The 16,599-nt window shown below is 36.9% G+C and overlaps 1 protein-coding gene across 5 annotated transcripts in view; it reads right to left on the reverse strand.

Moving 5' to 3' along the window:
• Positions 1 to 16,599, reverse strand: part of LOC107754926 (protein 4.1-like) — a 90,340-nt gene that overhangs the window by 65,013 nt on the left and 8,728 nt on the right. For all 5 annotated transcript variants that reach the window (XM_016571566.1, XM_016571567.1, XM_016571563.1 and 2 more), the window contains exons 10-14: positions 12,012 to 12,241; positions 11,608 to 11,682; positions 9,296 to 9,334; positions 7,027 to 7,089; positions 1,013 to 1,183 (exon numbers count right to left, since the gene is read on the reverse strand). In XM_016571566.1, coding sequence (XP_016427052.1) covers positions 1,013 to 1,183; positions 7,027 to 7,089; positions 9,296 to 9,334; positions 11,608 to 11,682; positions 12,012 to 12,241 — 578 coding nt within the window. The remainder of the gene's footprint in view (positions 1 to 1,012; positions 1,184 to 7,026; positions 7,090 to 9,295; positions 9,335 to 11,607; positions 11,683 to 12,011; positions 12,242 to 16,599) is intronic.

A 16,599-nucleotide genomic window follows, 5' to 3' on the forward strand; every position in this document is an offset into this window, starting at 1 on the left:
CTACTCTGATTGGGCCATGGGCATAGCGTCCAGCGGCCATTTGCGCTTCTGCGTGTGTCGTTCTTTATCTACATAAAGAAACGTCAGTCTTTTCAGGTGCAGTTGCTGCACAGCCCTGGCAGTAATGAGCAAATGAGAGTACGTTTACCTCCAATATACCCCCCGCTACTCTGTGTATGGGTAGGAGAGGAGGCGTCTTCACCTGTGTGCACACGTGCCCACACACACAAACACAAACACACACTGAGAGTTTATAAAATAACTGCTTATTCAGATAACATGCTACATGTGTCAATGAGCAACTAGATGCATTCTGTATCAGTGAAAAAATATCATTAATTGAATCCTTTAATAAAACTTGTAATCCTTACCAAATGCAACAACAAAAAAATTAAGTTTAAATAAATTTTTATTTTATACTTTTGAAATTTTAGAAGATTTATACTTCTTTTTGTATGACTTTAGAAGATTTGGGGTATTGCATGTGTCATACAGACTGCTTTTTGGCATTGTCGCATCCTTTCTACTGTTTCCCACAGGGACAAATTGCATGGAAAAGAGCAACCAGCACAACTCTCCTTTGTATTCCACAGAAGAAAGAAATGTTGCAGTCACTGAAAACAGCACTGAAATCCATCCAAAAGTTTAAAACTGAGATAACTCAGAAAAGAAAGCATAATATACCCATTGTTTGTTGGTATCTGATTTACTCACAACTAACTCAAACAAACTGAATATCCAAAGATTTGATGCCACTAAACTGGCAAACTTTGGAAAAACCAATCATTAGTTCTTCCCCAAAAGTGCTCATTGTATTGACACGAGACCCTGTCAATGAAACTTTGTTTCGGCACACGTACTACACAACTAAACACCAATAGATGGCCAAAGTTACCTCCATTTCATAAAACCAGCAATCTATCATCAAGATGTCAGTCTTTATCTTCAACAAAAAGGCATACAAAGGCTCTAAATCCAACAGTGAAGCATAACCTTTAACCCCAGTACTCACGTCGGGCTGCAGCTGGCCGTTGAAGCTGGCGGTGCGGAAGGGCGAGTGAGTGGACAGACGCTTGTCCCACTCGCTGGGCCTGGGCTCGGGCACCGACTCCATGAAGCTTCGCTTGAGCTCGCTGATACTGGTGTGATGACGCATGATTTGTGTCTGTGTCTTATCCACGTCCTGAGAGAGAAAGAGAGGTCCAGGCGGAGAGAAAGCACACCAAAAAGGTAAAAAAATAAAATAAATGAGGATAGCAGAAGAGAAATTTGGGAACCGACAGCAAAATTGAGATAAAAAAAAAAGAGAACACAGAAAGATGAAGGACAGAAATTAAGAGAGGGAAATAACCCAATGAAGACATCTCATTAGTAAGATGATCTGACATGAAGCACTGTTTTACCCCAAACTTTCTCAGGGGCATCACATCTAGGGTTGGGAATCAAGTATTTTTACTGTATAAATTCAAGATGTTTGGTTCTGTTAACGATTCTTGAATGTCGATAGATTCCATCTAGAGTTGGTTGAGAGGTTGCAGTCTGAATTGAATATGATGGGAAAGAAAGCCTGAGCTGCACTCTTAAAAATAAAGATTCCAAAAGAGTTTTCACAGTGGTTCCTCCAAGAACATTACAGTGAACAGTTCTTAAAAAAACCATTCATCTAAAGAACCTTTTGTGCAATTGAAAGGTTCTATGGATGGTTCTTCAGCATATATGATGATAAAGAACGTTTATTTTTAGGAGTGTATACAAAATAATACAACAACAATAACTAGATAACACATTTGTATTGTGTTGTCCTCGCTGGTTGCACGTTATATCAAATGCATCAAGCACAGTGTAACCGGTGTAGGTGGGAATGACTCAACCAGTTATTTTTAACGAATCAGCCAAAAAACTCCTGAACTCATGGGTTTATAATGGGTTTGAACTCACCAAACAATTCACTCACTGAATTGTTATAGTACATTTGATATAGTTAATGGAATCATTAAGGAACCAAAATCAGTATATTTCCTGTGATCCCCATCCTTAGTTACATTATCTTCAGTCAAGTGAATGTCACACACAAAGCCATTCTACAGATCGCCCGCTGGCCACAAAGACACAGGTCTCTCCTTTCCACGTTCGCTGTCTTCAAACTGCATTATATATATATATATATATATATATTTACCTGCGGCCTGATTTGGCTCCCATCATCTCCGCTCAGTGGCATCGGGTAATCAGCTATATGCTCAGACACTATGAGGCTTTGAATATTCATGTCAGAGAGGAGGTTTTGTGATTGCCCAAAACAAATGATCCATGTGTGCACAGACAGATTGTGATTAATGAGCTTGAGAGAGAGAGAGAGAGAGAGAGAGAGAGAGAGCTTACACCAGCTCATAAGCATCTGGAGTCTAAAATATCAAAGGATCTTTATTCATTTAACTACAGATTTTGGAAAGAAACCAGACCTGTGTCTTGGTGCCCGACAGAACTGATCTGCAAGAATGAAACACTCTCATGAGAAACCAGCCCTCATCATCTACAGCCCTGATTTCAGACAGACAGCTGACACTAAAAAGACATGATGTTTGTCTGTTTCCTCCTTACATCGTGGCCTAATCCTTTTAAGAAATGTTCAAGTTACAAGCTATATAGGTTACTGCATTGCATTACAGGTTAGTAGTTTGAACCTCTTATGTGGCAAACTGATAGCAAATAAAAAGGATTGCAGTAAAACAATATGGTTCTGTGCCAAACTCTAGTGAGCTGCCAAGCTAGACATTTTAAAGTGGAAATGAAACATGCATGTTTTTGGCTCTGCTAATGCTAAAATTTATTAGAAAACCATAAAAATGATTTTAAACCAAAAAAATTTATTAAAAAACTTATTTGCCAAATTTCTACATAGCCATCTAGCTAGCAAGCCGCCTTGTTGGAGTGACGTAGCCGTCTACGTAACAGGGTTGGTTGGCTCTGTTGAAAACTCAAGGTCTTCTCAACACATGCACACTTGAAATCTTTATCCTGTATCTGCTTTTTCTCTCCAAAAGTTAAGGAGATAAAAATATCTTTGTACTTGTTTAAACTAGAGTTACGGGTATCTTTTAATGCCCTCACACAAGCACTTGTCAAAGCATTTCTTTACAAACTGTAAAACAATGGGAATGTTGCCACATTCTGTGGACCAAATAATTAGCACCAAAAAATTCAAGGTGCATGTGCGAGCTGAGTGTACAGAAAAATCTGCCAATGATAAATTTACATCACACGCACTGTACACATGTGCCTAGCATTCACATAAAAACCGAAGTATACTCGAAGTATACATTTGGCTATAGTTGGCACCATTATTCTGCCTCCAAAGATACCTTTTTTGGCAGAACTGTAAGGTAACATCACATGTGTCATTTACCAAAAAAAAAGGCAATCCAGGAATGCATTGTGATAAGGTTTTTTTTTATATGTATTAAAGTATTGTGTCTGTAGCTTAGCAACATGCTAATATCAGCTCTATAAGAATCGATGTAAGTATGGTTTTGCTGGAGCTTACTTAAAAAGCTAGTCTGGCAGGCAGCTCACTATGGTTTGTAAAAGACAGAATTTCTGATTTTAAATCATTAATTGAACTCTTCTAAAAGCTAATTTATTATTAGAGGAGGAGATAGATGAGGTGATAATCATGTGAGCACGTCAGCAGTTTTAACAAAGCTTGGGTTCAGACATGGATCAAATGACTGGATTCTGAACTCTACACATGCTGTTTCACAAATTGGTCTATACCAATGCAAAACTAGTGCACTAAATGAATCATATGCTGTCATAATTCACTGCAGCATATGATAGATATTTGGCCCATGTCTGTTGATTTATGAAACAAAGCAGAGTGCAAAACAGTGCTTGGCTCAAACACTACCAGCAATCTTAAACACGTAATATAATGATAGTGTATGTGATGGAGACAAGTGTTATATATGATGTTTGGTTAGATACAGAGGTCACAGGGTTAGAGAAGAGGTCAATGGGTGAATGAAGGGGTTAATGTCACAGAATCCATCTGGTTTTCAGACTCATCAGACCTCACAACAGTGGAAACAGCCTTTGTAGTAACTATATCTAAATACATGACTGGGACAGGCTGTACAGACTGCATAATATGTAACACTAAAAAATCAAATCATATAATCATGTGATCTGATAACAAATGAAACAATAAAAACATGCATTATCAAGCTAAATGTACAGCCAATTATTATATATTTGGCTAAACAACAGACTTCAGTGTATTTATGGGCTTGTCACAGTATGTTTAACCCTGGGTAAACATCTTTTTTTTACCCAGACTAAGGCCACTTTAACCCTGAGTCACGAAATCCTGGTTCAGAAGCAGGTCTGCACCTATTTTGTAGTGCTAACCCCAATCTGTGGTGCCAAACGGTGTGAAACAATGTGGTGGGAGAATGTTACAGCAAGAAGTTTAGCAATTAAAAACCAATTGTACACTAAACAATTCCCTGATTACATATCCATGTGCTTCGTACAGCTGCTGTGTTTAAGTGTCCCAGGGAAACCATTAAAATGTTAAATGGTGACAGAAAACAGGTCATGAGAGACAGTATTATTGCTATTTTTGTATATTAGTGGTGACAATTTCACAAGTGGACAGTTCTGTACATGTTTTACTTGTCCAATCAATAGTATAGATCTGTTTAGCCATGACATAAATGTGTAGGCCAAACCACAAGGCTAATTCTACTGTGAAATCTGACTACCCAGGATTAATTTAACAATCCAAGGTAAAGTATAACCTATGTGATCAGGAAACAAGATAACTCAGGGTTATAAATGGGTTATTCATTCATTTAAAGTGTGAAAAAGCCCATTAGAAATATTTAGAAAAGCTGGAAAAGAGCAGGCAAAAAGTTTACTGTTAAAATTAAATAAAAGACATTCATGCTAAGAGCCTAACATGCTGTAAAAAGTCAGCTCTATAAGAATCGATGTAAGTATGGTTTTGCTGGAGCTTACTTAAAAAGCTAGTCTGGCAGGCAGCTCACTATGGTTTGTAAAAGACAGAATTTCTTATTAGAGGAGGAGATAGATGAGGTGATAATCATGTGAGCACGTCAGCAGTTTTAACAAAGCTTGGGTTCAGACATGGATCAAATGACTGGATTCTGAACTCTACACATGCTGTTTCACAAATTGGTCTATACCAATGCAAAACTAGTGCACTAAATGAATCATATGCTGTCATAATTCACTGCAGCATATGATAGATATTTGGCCCATGTCTGTTGATTTATGAAACAAAGCAGAGTGCAAAACAGTGCTTGGCTCAAACACTACCAGCAATCTTAAACACGTAATATAATGATAGTGTATGTGATGGAGACAAGTGTTATATATGATGTTTGGTTAGATACAGAGGTCACAGGGTTAGAGAAGAGGTCAATGGGTGAATGAAGGGGTTAATGTCACAGAATCCATCTGGTTTTCAGACTCATCAGACCTCACAACAGTGGAAACAGCCTTTGTAGTAACTATATCTAAATACATGACTGGGACAGGCTGTACAGACTGCATAATATGTAACACTAAAAAATCAAATCATATAATCATGTGATCTGATAACAAATGAAACAATAAAAACATGCATTATCAAGCTAAATGTACAGCCAATTATTATATATTTGGCTAAACAACAGACTTCAGTGTATTTATGGGCTTGTCACAGTATGTTTAACCCTGGGTAAACATCTTTTTTTTACCCAGACTAAGGCCACTTTAACCCTGAGTCACGAAATCCTGGTTCAGAAGCAGGTCTGCACCTATTTTGTAGTGCTAACCCCAATCTGTGGTGCCAAACGGTGTGAAACAATGTGGTGGGAGAATGTTACAGCAAGAAGTTTAGCAATTAAAAACCAATTGTACACTAAACAATTCCCTGATTACATATCCATGTGCTTCGTACAGCTGCTGTGTTTAAGTGTCCCAGGGAAACCATTAAAATGTTAAATGGTGACAGAAAACAGGTCATGAGAGACAGTATTATTGCTATTTTTGTATATTAGTGGTGACAATTTCACAAGTGGACAGTTCTGTACATGTTTTACTTGTCCAATCAATAGTATAGATCTGTTTAGGTTTAGCAATTAAAAACCAATTGTAAACTAAACAACAATTCCCTGATTACATATCCATGTGCTTCGTACAGCTGCTGTGTTTAAGTGTCCCAGGGAAACCATTAAAATGTTAAATGGTGACAGAAAACAGGTCATGAGAGACAGTATTATTGCTATTTTTGTATATTAGTGGTGACAATTTCACAAGTGGACAGTTCTGTACATGTTTTACTTGTCCAATCAATAGTATAGATCTGTTTAGCCATGACATAAATGTGTAGGCCAAACCACAAGGCTAATTCTACTGTGAAATCTGACTACCCAGGATTAATTTAACAATCCAAGGTAAAGTATAACCTATGTGATCAGGAAACAAGATAACTCAGGGTTATAAATGGGTTATTCATTCATTTAAAGTGTGAAAAAGCCCATTAGAAATATTTAGAAAAGCTGGAAAAGAGCAGGCAAAAAGTTTACTGTTAAAATTAAATAAAAGACATTCATGCTAAGAGCCTAACATGCTGTAAAAAGCATGTTCAATAAAATAAAATTTACACAAAATTGTATTCATTAAAAAGCTTTTTTTTTTATGTGATCCAACTACTGGCTACGTTTGGATCAGCTCAATTTTGCATTCAATTATAAAAAATAAAAAATAAAAAAAACACGTTTATTACAAAATTCCCAATCATATATTTAATAAAAAGTGCTAAGCAAACAGAGAATAAATAGAAGTGAGTACTTGCATTACAGTTAGTGAGGTAAATAGTGCATGCCAAGCCTTTAGGGTTAAGCTACAAAACAAAACACAAAAGAGAGTGCAATGAGAAGAATGAAGAAAGAAACAGAATCTCATGCAGTGAGACATGCAGTGGCAAAAACAAGACATTTCCAGAGTTTCCATACAAACCTCCAACATTAAATTGCTATGTCTGATATAAATAGTTTCACCCTCAAATTTCTTAGCTCTTTTCTGTGAAAAACAGGGAAAAAATAGAGTTGGCAGTGTTTGAACGTAGAGAAAGTTGTGAAATGATTCTTGGGTAATTTTTAAAGTTTGATCTGTAGTTGCATTCAGTGTGTGGGGACGTGTAGGGATGGAGACAAATCAAATATGGATGAACCGCAGCAGCCGCAGCTAGACAGAGGGGAGAGGTCAGAAGTCAGGGGTGACTGCAAGGTCAGGGATAATTGTGTATTGGGTAAAGTTATGAAAGTGTAATGAGATCAAGTTAAAATTAAGCTTATCTTTGACATCATTGGTGAAACACTGTGTATTTGCTGTGCAACTCTCTGGTGTTATCAAAACAGCATCCTGACCCAGCAACACTGGCTCAACCTCTGTAAATCTTGTCTTGTTATAAGCTGTATATTAGTGCCTTTGCCCTTAATTTTGTGATTATCTGCAGTATGTAAACCACACTATCAGTAAAAGGTTTGGACATACGTGACTGAATATTCATTTCTGGTGGTCTTAGAAAGTTTTTGATCTAGTGAAAAAAGAAGTGTGCTTATTGTATTGAATGTGCATTTGTAGTGTACATCAAATCTCAATATATATTTAATACAGTCAATATTTCAGTATATTTAGAAAAAAACTGTAACAAGGTCAAATTAAATTTTCCTATTTTAAATTTTGTTAATCTTTCATTGTGCTTATCTGAATTTTAGTACCAACTCAGGCCACACATACAAGTGATAGTGGTCTTAGACACATGGAATGTATTGTGTGTTATAGCTTTATCTAGCTTATGGTTCTGTATAAAAATGTAGCCAATTATGTATAGTCTAGGTCTGTTTGAAAGGTGTTTCAACTGGTTTTGAGAATGACACACTGCGTGTGCTGTCAGGCGAAAGCACATCTTTAGAGAGCCTATCCCTATTAGAAAAGAGACACATTGCTCTGCTCTCTTCTTTCTCTGCCAATGTTACCTCTACAAAAGCATTCAACTACACAAGATCCACAATACGTCAGACACTCGCAAACTGAGGAGGCATTCACCTCTTCCCTCCCACATCCTCCCTAATGGCTGACAACTTTGCCCATTTTTCACAGATACGGTAACAATCAGCAGCAGTCAATTCTCAACACAAACTAACAAACACCCACAACTTGCATGCAAATCTCTACTCTTCTCTCAGAAAATCTCAGAGGTCTCTAAAGTTCTCCTCTCCAACCATCCTACCACCTGCCCCATTGATCCAATTCCCTCCCATCTTTTACACGGCATCTCTCCTACACTTTAACCCACACTCACATCCATCTTAAATGCATCACTACGCACTGGCACTTTTCCCAACACATTCAAGCCGACTTGAGCAACCAACATTAAATACCAGACCACCTGCAGACTAGTCTCTCTTCTCCAATTCACTGCGAAAAACTGACCAAGATGTTTTCTTCTTTCTTCTCACAGAACAAGCTGCTGGACAGCAATCAGTGAGGATTTGACTTGTCTGTCTTGATTACAAAGTGGACATTCAACAGATACAGCCTTGACTGAAGCCTTTGTGGGTGGAAAGTACATAATCCATCCTTATTTTGTTGGACTTGTATGCTGCCTTTGACACTGTCTCTTTTCTAACCTCTCCAACTTGGGCATCACAAACAAGTGCAGAGAGGCTCCTAAGTCCTACCTTACAGGTAGATTCTTCAGGCGATCATGAGGTATCAACTAACCACAGGGGTACCACAGAGTTCGGTGCTTGGCCCCTGCCTCTTTTCAAAATATATACAACTGGGATCATCCAGGATGTGGGTTTTTTCGGGAAAACAGGTATGTTCAAACCTCTGACTGGTAGTGTATATAAAGGGCAAACATCTCATTGATTTAGTTCTGCAGTTCTGTTATACATTATCAGCATGTTTCAGTTGAGCATGCTAGAGTAAATGCTACAAGTCATTTGTACTTCACTCATAATGAACACTTTCCTCATTCCGTAAACCTCAGTTTGTACTGACTCACTGTCGCTGCCTGGAATAGGTACAGTACATATCTGACAGCTACAGTGCTGTCTGGTACAGCCAAACTCATACAAGTGCAAGCAAGATACAGCCAAAGCAGATGAGAAAACAAAAATAAAATGATCTTTTTGTTGTAAAACATGGGCAGTGAGGAGATGATGAGTACAATGGCATCGTCCTCATGCTGCGATACCCGTACGGAATGAGCTCTGACCTTCCTCATGCGCACCATCTTTGTGTCCGCCCGTGGCGACTGTTCAGACCCCAGAGGGGAAGGAAGAGAGCATGTAAATGTTTATGAAACAAGCCACTTTGCTACTCACTTACGGGTGAAAAAAAAAAACATTCACGATGGTTGTAATTTCTTCACAGCTGTTCATTTATGTCTTATATTATGTAATATTGTCAGCATGCACTAATATATAGTTTAACACAAATATCTGCTGAAGATTTGTTATTCAAGTCTTATTACATGGCTCTGTGGAATACTTGATTCTGATTGGTCAGTCGCGGCATTCTGAGGTATGTTATCCCTCAATAACAACCGGTAAAAACTAATAACACAGGCTCATCCGGGTAACTGAAGTCGGCGCTGTACTCTTGTCAGGAACAGTTTTTTCTTGGTGTAAGTCTTGCGTTTGTTTAGCTAATAAAATATTAAAATTCAATTCAAAATTGTGTACAATTACTTAATTACGTCATCCTGGTATCGCGGACTTGCTCTCTCATTTCATACAAACGCATCTGCTGCCATTTTGTGATGATTGTTTTGTACGCTGTAATTGGATTATAAGATAACTAACAAACTGGTAAGATTTTAAAACATTTTCATCTTAAATCTTTTATCGTCATAATTATGTATGTGGTGAAATGTTGTGTAACTGCACCGTATCTCTTAAATGTCCATCTAGTTTGAACTTGCCGCTTGCTCGCAACTGCTGTGTTCACGTAAGCTTTGCGTTCAAATATTTCAACTCAAATCAATATTTCGTGTCTAATTATTTACTTATGTAGCAAGTAGCCGTGTAATAAGCGGGATAATGTACATCCAGCCGGTTGTTATCGCAGAATAACCCCTGACAGAGTGATCAGGACCCCGACGCGAATACTGCTTTTGCTGCTTTTGGAATTGATCCTTTGCTAAGCCCCACCTTAACATTACTGACCAATCCAACACTACATTTTTACATTTTAAATTTATGCATTTGGCAGACACTTTTATCCAAAGTGACTCACATTACATTCAAGGTACAAGACTCTTATGCTCACCAAGGTTCCATTATATGATCAAAAATACAGTAAAAACAGTAATATAGTGAAATATTATTACAAACTAAAATAACAGTTTTCTGTTTTAGCTTATTTTAAAATGTAATTTATTCCTGTGATGCAAACCTGAATTTTCTGCATTATTACTTCAGCGTCACATTATCTTTCAGAAATGCTCATTTGCTGCTCAATTATTAATAAAGTTTCTTATTATTATCAATGTTGGAAACATTTTTGCCGCTTAATATTTTTGTGGAAACCGTGTTATTTTTAATAATTTTTAACCTGGTAAATAATTTTAATTTTTAACCTGGAATTTTTATTTTCCAGGATTCTTTGATTGGCGAAATAGAAATATTTTGTAACATTGTCTTTACTGTTACCTTTGATCCTTTTAATGCATCTTACCAAATAAAATAATTAGTTTCCTTTTTTTTTTTTTTTACCGTGCTTACCCTAAACTTTTGAATGGTAGTGAATCAAAAAGCAAGATTGATTAACATTGATCATACTCATAAATGTTTCTCGATCATCAAATCAGCATATTAGAATGATTTCTGAAGGATCATGTGACACTGGAGACTGGGAATTCAGCTCTGCATCACAAAAGCAATTTATCCTGCAGGAATAAATTACATTAAAAGATTATTTTCAATTTGAATGCTTTTACCATATTTTTGATCAGATAAATGCAGCCTTGATGAGCATAGATACTTCTTTTTTTTTTTAACCGTGCTTACCCTAAACTTTTGAATGGTAGTGAATCAAAAAGCAAGATTGATTAACATTGATAATACTCATAAATGTTTCTCGATCATCAAATCAGCATATTAGAATGATTTCTGAAGGATCATGTGACACTGGAGACTGGGAATTCAGCTCTGCATCACAAAAGCAATTTATCCTGCAGGAATAAATTACATTAAAAGATTATTTTCAATTTGAATGCTTTTACCATATTTTTGATCAGATAAATGCAGCCTTGATGAGCATAGATACTTCTTTTAAAGACAGTGAACAATCTTAATTGTTGCAGACTTTTGACTTGCGTATGTGTAATAAGGTACATTAATGTTAATAACTTAATACACTTAATATACTTCTTTTGCATATATAAGCAAAAATAAACAAAATGGGTGGAGCTTAGTGAAGGGTCAATTGCTTTTGCATATAATAACATCTTAATGAACCTGGCTCCTAGGGTAAATCACTGTTGTACATGCTCTTATGTGATTGGCTGAAATCATGAGCACAAACCTGGCTCTTTCTCTCCCCATTGGTGGCCATCACCACCGGGGCATCACGGTGCCGCCGTTCTCGCCGGGCTACCATCTGCAGCAGCACAGAGAGAGTATACATACTCCTGCTGTCTCACACAGACCTAAATATCGTGGCTGCCTTGCATTTGTGGTCACAAGTAAAGATGCTTTTTGCTGCTAATTTGCGCTGGTTTGTTATGCCAATCTTGGTGAGAATAAGCCTTAAGGCTTCTTAATTTATTGCTGTCTGATCACAACAATTCAAAAGTCAGGTAGGAGTCTGTGCTGCAGGTTTATAAAAATGGTTCAAGGATCAAAAGCATTTTTGCTTAAATTGCTTGTTTAAGTTTTCACTGAAAATATCTGAACGTTATTTAGCACATTTGTGTGTGTGTGTCATACCTTGATTTCAGGTGTGCCCTCTGCTTTGGTGCTGTGTGTTTTGGAGCCATCTGCCTTCACCTCACTCTTCCTCTCAGTGGAGCGTGGACGGCCCGTGGGCATGGACGTCTCTTTACGGTCAGTGCGGGTGGCAGATGCTACTGGGGAAGGAGCCATGTCGCCTGGAGAGATGGGAGATATGATAGGAGCGCTGACGGGACGGGCGTTCTTATCCGGGGTCGAGACCATGGCTGTCGGAGAGTTTGTTTGGGACAGAGGAGAAAGAAAAAGGGTATGTTGCACTAATGTGATGGACTAAAAATCGATATTCACATTAACATATTGTAGAGAGCGTCAATTGTGTGGGTTTTCTCTTCAGTTAAACCAGTTTAGGTGTTTGCTGTGCACCTCTGATGAGAAACATGGTTCAATTTTTAAGGCAAACAAACATAGTAATACACATTCATTATTATATGACAATTCAATTCTAATTTGGTTGCAACTCTCATTGACCCTACCAACCTTATAAAAAAGAATATACTTAAGTTTGAAAAGAATGAACTGTTTTCAGACACTTAATTGCATTGCATGTTAATTGCATATAAATGAAAATGTATTATATATATATATAAAGTTATTTTAAATGCAATTAGCTGAACGCGAGAGTGCTTTATAAACCACTGAAGTAAGACTTAAATGCATCTTTAAATACAATTTCATAATTCTATTTTATTGAAATTTGGTTAAAATCTACTGCTTAATATACTGACAAGCATTTATGATTAACTAATATATAATTTAATGTCATTTCTATTGATGTCATGTATTTACAGTAAATATATTTGAACATGCATCTTCAATGATGAATGAAGTTGCATTAAGTACATTTATTATATATTAACTCAAAATGTAGTATCAAAAACAAACTACAGTTAATATTATAATCAAGTACATAAAATGTGCTTTAGTAGGTTAGTTAACACATCAAAATAAGTGTACTTCTTTAAACACAAGAGATTATTAAACAGTGATTTAAAATGTACCTTTAAACTTTTAATTTGACATTACAAAGTGGACTTTTTAAGTCTGCTGAAGTGTGTTAAAGGGGTCATATGATGCGATTTCAATTTTTCCTTTCTCTTTGGAGTGTTACAAGCTCTTGGTGCATAAAGAAGATCTGTAAAGTTGCAAAGACTAAAGTCTCAAATCCAAAGAGATATTCTTTATAAAAGTTAAGAGTCAGCCACGTCTACCTAAAACGGCTCGTTCTAACACGCCCCCACATACCTACCTCACGATGTGGGAAGATTTGCATAACGCCGCCCAAATGTTCACGCAAAGAAAGAAGGGGTAACTTTTATTCTCGCTGTAGTATTGTTGCTGCCGCCGCCATGTCGTGAAGGTGCTGTGTGCTTCGTTGTGAAAGCGAAACTACTTTGTTTGGCCTTCCAAAAGAGGACGATATCTGCTTCGTCATGCCCGGAGTCCAGCCCGGGGCCGTCACATGTGGTTGCCGCAGGCATCACTGTATGGTAAGGGGCGTAACATTTCCGTCACATGCTTGAGGTATTTGGCCAATCACAACGCACTGGATAGCTGGCCAATCACAGCACACCTCGCTTTTTCAGAACGATGAGCTTTGTAAAAATCGACGCGTTTCAGAAAGGCGGGGCATAGAGGAGAAACAATAATGTACAGTATGTGGAAAATAATGTGTTTTTTTAACCTTAAACCGCATAAACACATTTCATTACACCAAATACACAAAATAATGTTCTTTTTAGCAGCATCATATGACCCCTTTAAGAAATAAAAATGAAAGTGTCTCTCTTTAAGTCACAAGTCACATTTTATTTCATTAATATATTATATAATATTCTGCAAGTACAATTTTTATATACTTTTAAGATTTAAAGTACACTACAAGTGCACATTCAATACAATCAAGTGCACTACTTTTTTTCACAAGGGCAAGTAAAAAAAAAAGTCTATTAAGTCATCTCAAAACATAAAATTATGTTCAAGATCATGTAAACACAGTAACAATGTTTTTGTAAGAGCTGAATGTTTAGGAGGAAAGAAGATCAAGCTGAGGGCAATTAGCTCCACCTCAAGTCAGAAGGGTTTCAGGAAGAGTGCAGCCCAGAGCAGAAACCAATCAACCTGCACTTTTTTTAGTTTTGTTTTGGGGTTTTTTTTCCCATGATATATATTTTTTAGTTTCAGCTCTAGGACTTTCATGCCTTTTGAACTGATCAAGCTTCTGTCGGACTGTGGGAGACGCTCTGGGCTATAACTCCAACAAACACAAAAACAACTGCTTCAGGACTTTAATGCCTTCACGGGTGCATTCTGGGAGTTGTGATCCGCAAGAATTAACAATACCAAACTTACCTTCAATTAAATGTCTCAGGAAACAGCTTGTCAATCAAACTACTAATCAAAACAGCAATCTGTCTCGCTTTTTCTTCTACAAGCATTTCAGAGAGGGTCGTTTGCTGATTGCATCAACTGACTATGTAAGATTCATGGAGTTTTTTTAATTTTTATTTTTTTATGTAAATAACCTACAGTCTGCAGAAAGTAATTAAATCTGCATTCATGTTCTACCTGAGGGCTGAATGGTTAAATTATCAGTGGGTTAACCAGGGTTGTTTTTCTGGATCGCAGCCCTGCTGTGAGTTCACCTGCACGGCCTAAAGCAAGCACGGTTTATTTATACCACAAGAAATCACCTCCACTTTACCTCAGAGACACTCTGGCTCCGTTTCAAACTCTAGTGAGCTGTCACTGTCCACACAGGCTGCCTTAATCAAAACGCAACCTCAAGAGATGGATTTGGAACGTCTCCATACAGTAGGTACCCAGTTTTTCTTGACTACCCTTATGAAAAAGAAGTGTGTTAAATTGCAGATAATATAATATTAATGAAATAAAAGGCCACTTAAGCGAACTTAAAGAAAGTGCACGTTCATGACTGTTTGTTAATTACAGTTTTAAAAAGTGCAATTTGATTATAATAAATGTCAATAAAGTTTGTCATGTTTTAATGAAGTACACTTGTTTTGATGTGTTGACTAACATACTAAAGCACATGTAAAGTACTTTATTATACATTTAACTAGTGTGTTATTCGATATTACATTCTAAGTCAATATATTTTAAAAGTATAAATTGCAATTTCATCATTACATATGTGTAATTACAAATATATTTAAATTCATGACAAACATGTTTCAATAGAAATGACATTAAAGTATATTTTAGTTTATCATAAATGCTTGTCTGTACATTCAGCAGTACACGCATTTCAAAAACAATATAATTATGAAATCGCATATAAACATGTACTTAGGTCTAATGGCATTTAATATAAATTTAAAATGTAACAAGTGTGTAAAAACGTTACATAACACATTCAGTTCACTGCATTATTTCCATAATAAGTACTCTTTGCTAAAGTGTACTTCTTTTTCACAAGGGTCTGCATTCTGGGATTGTCTTTTCTCCCATGAAGTCTGACATGCTGGTTTTTTTTAATTCAGCCAAATGGAGGCATCCTATAGAGCAGCATTAGTGTGAAATGGACTTGACACAACTTTGAGTCACATGCACATTTCAGAAATACACTGTACTGTCAACGTGACTTAACATTTCTATCCCAAAAAGGCCAGCAGGAGTCAAGACTCAAAACCCACACCTGAGGACTGAGAAAGCTGTCCAGCATCAGGTTGTTAGTGAGTTTGTCCGCTGTGAACACTGAGAGAGTAGCCTGAATGCTGAGTCTAACTGTTCTCCAGCGCAAAGCCAGCAGAGACAAATGACTTTTGCTCACAGCTCAAATGTTTGCAGCACAACTTACCTAAAGAGTCTGAACCTCCCCGTGAGGAGTGCATTAGAGAACTGGAGAGAGGCCGAGAAACGGAGATTGAAAGAGCAAAAGAGATCCCAAACAGAGCAAAAGCGAGTTTCAGACTTGTGAACTCCCCGAGGTGACCGTCAGTGATTGGCCAGAATCCAACAAAGAGGGCCAATCATCTGCCTCTATTTTCAATCTAACCAGCTGTATCCATAGGCAATCAGAACTGACTAAAGTAAATGCCAAAAAAGAGAAAAAGGTAACAGTTTATTTTGAAAGTCCACTTTAGACATTATGCACTTTAGACTTATTTTACTAACCCTAACCTAACAGTCTATTAATACTCTAATGACTGCTACAGGGCTGTCAAAATTGCTGAAAAACTAAATTCAAATTTTGTACTTAAATATTATCAAAATTTGAATTATATTCGAATTTAAAATGCATAATTTCAGTTAGGGTGAAGAAAAGCTTTTGGCTTCTCTTTTGAGGCCACAAGAGGGCGCATCGAGCAAAATATTACTAATGCACGTTTATTCAAAGCATAAGATAAGGACTATCTGTGAAAAAAAGTGCATAATGTTTAAAATAATGTTTATAAACCAATTATAATTAAGTTGCTTAAACAATTATAAACAAAACAGCATCATGTATGTATGCATAGTTTAATACAAAGGGCGGAAAGCCAATCACACAGAGTACATTTCTCATTTAAAAACATGAGATGCAGTGGGATGGGGGAAAAAAACC

The sequence above is a fragment of the Sinocyclocheilus rhinocerous genome, unplaced genomic scaffold (assembly GCF_001515625.1).
Source record: "Sinocyclocheilus rhinocerous isolate Xijiao unplaced genomic scaffold, SAMN03320098_v1.1 scaffold622, whole genome shotgun sequence".
NCBI classification, from domain to species: Eukaryota; Metazoa; Chordata; class Actinopteri; order Cypriniformes; family Cyprinidae; genus Sinocyclocheilus; species Sinocyclocheilus rhinocerous.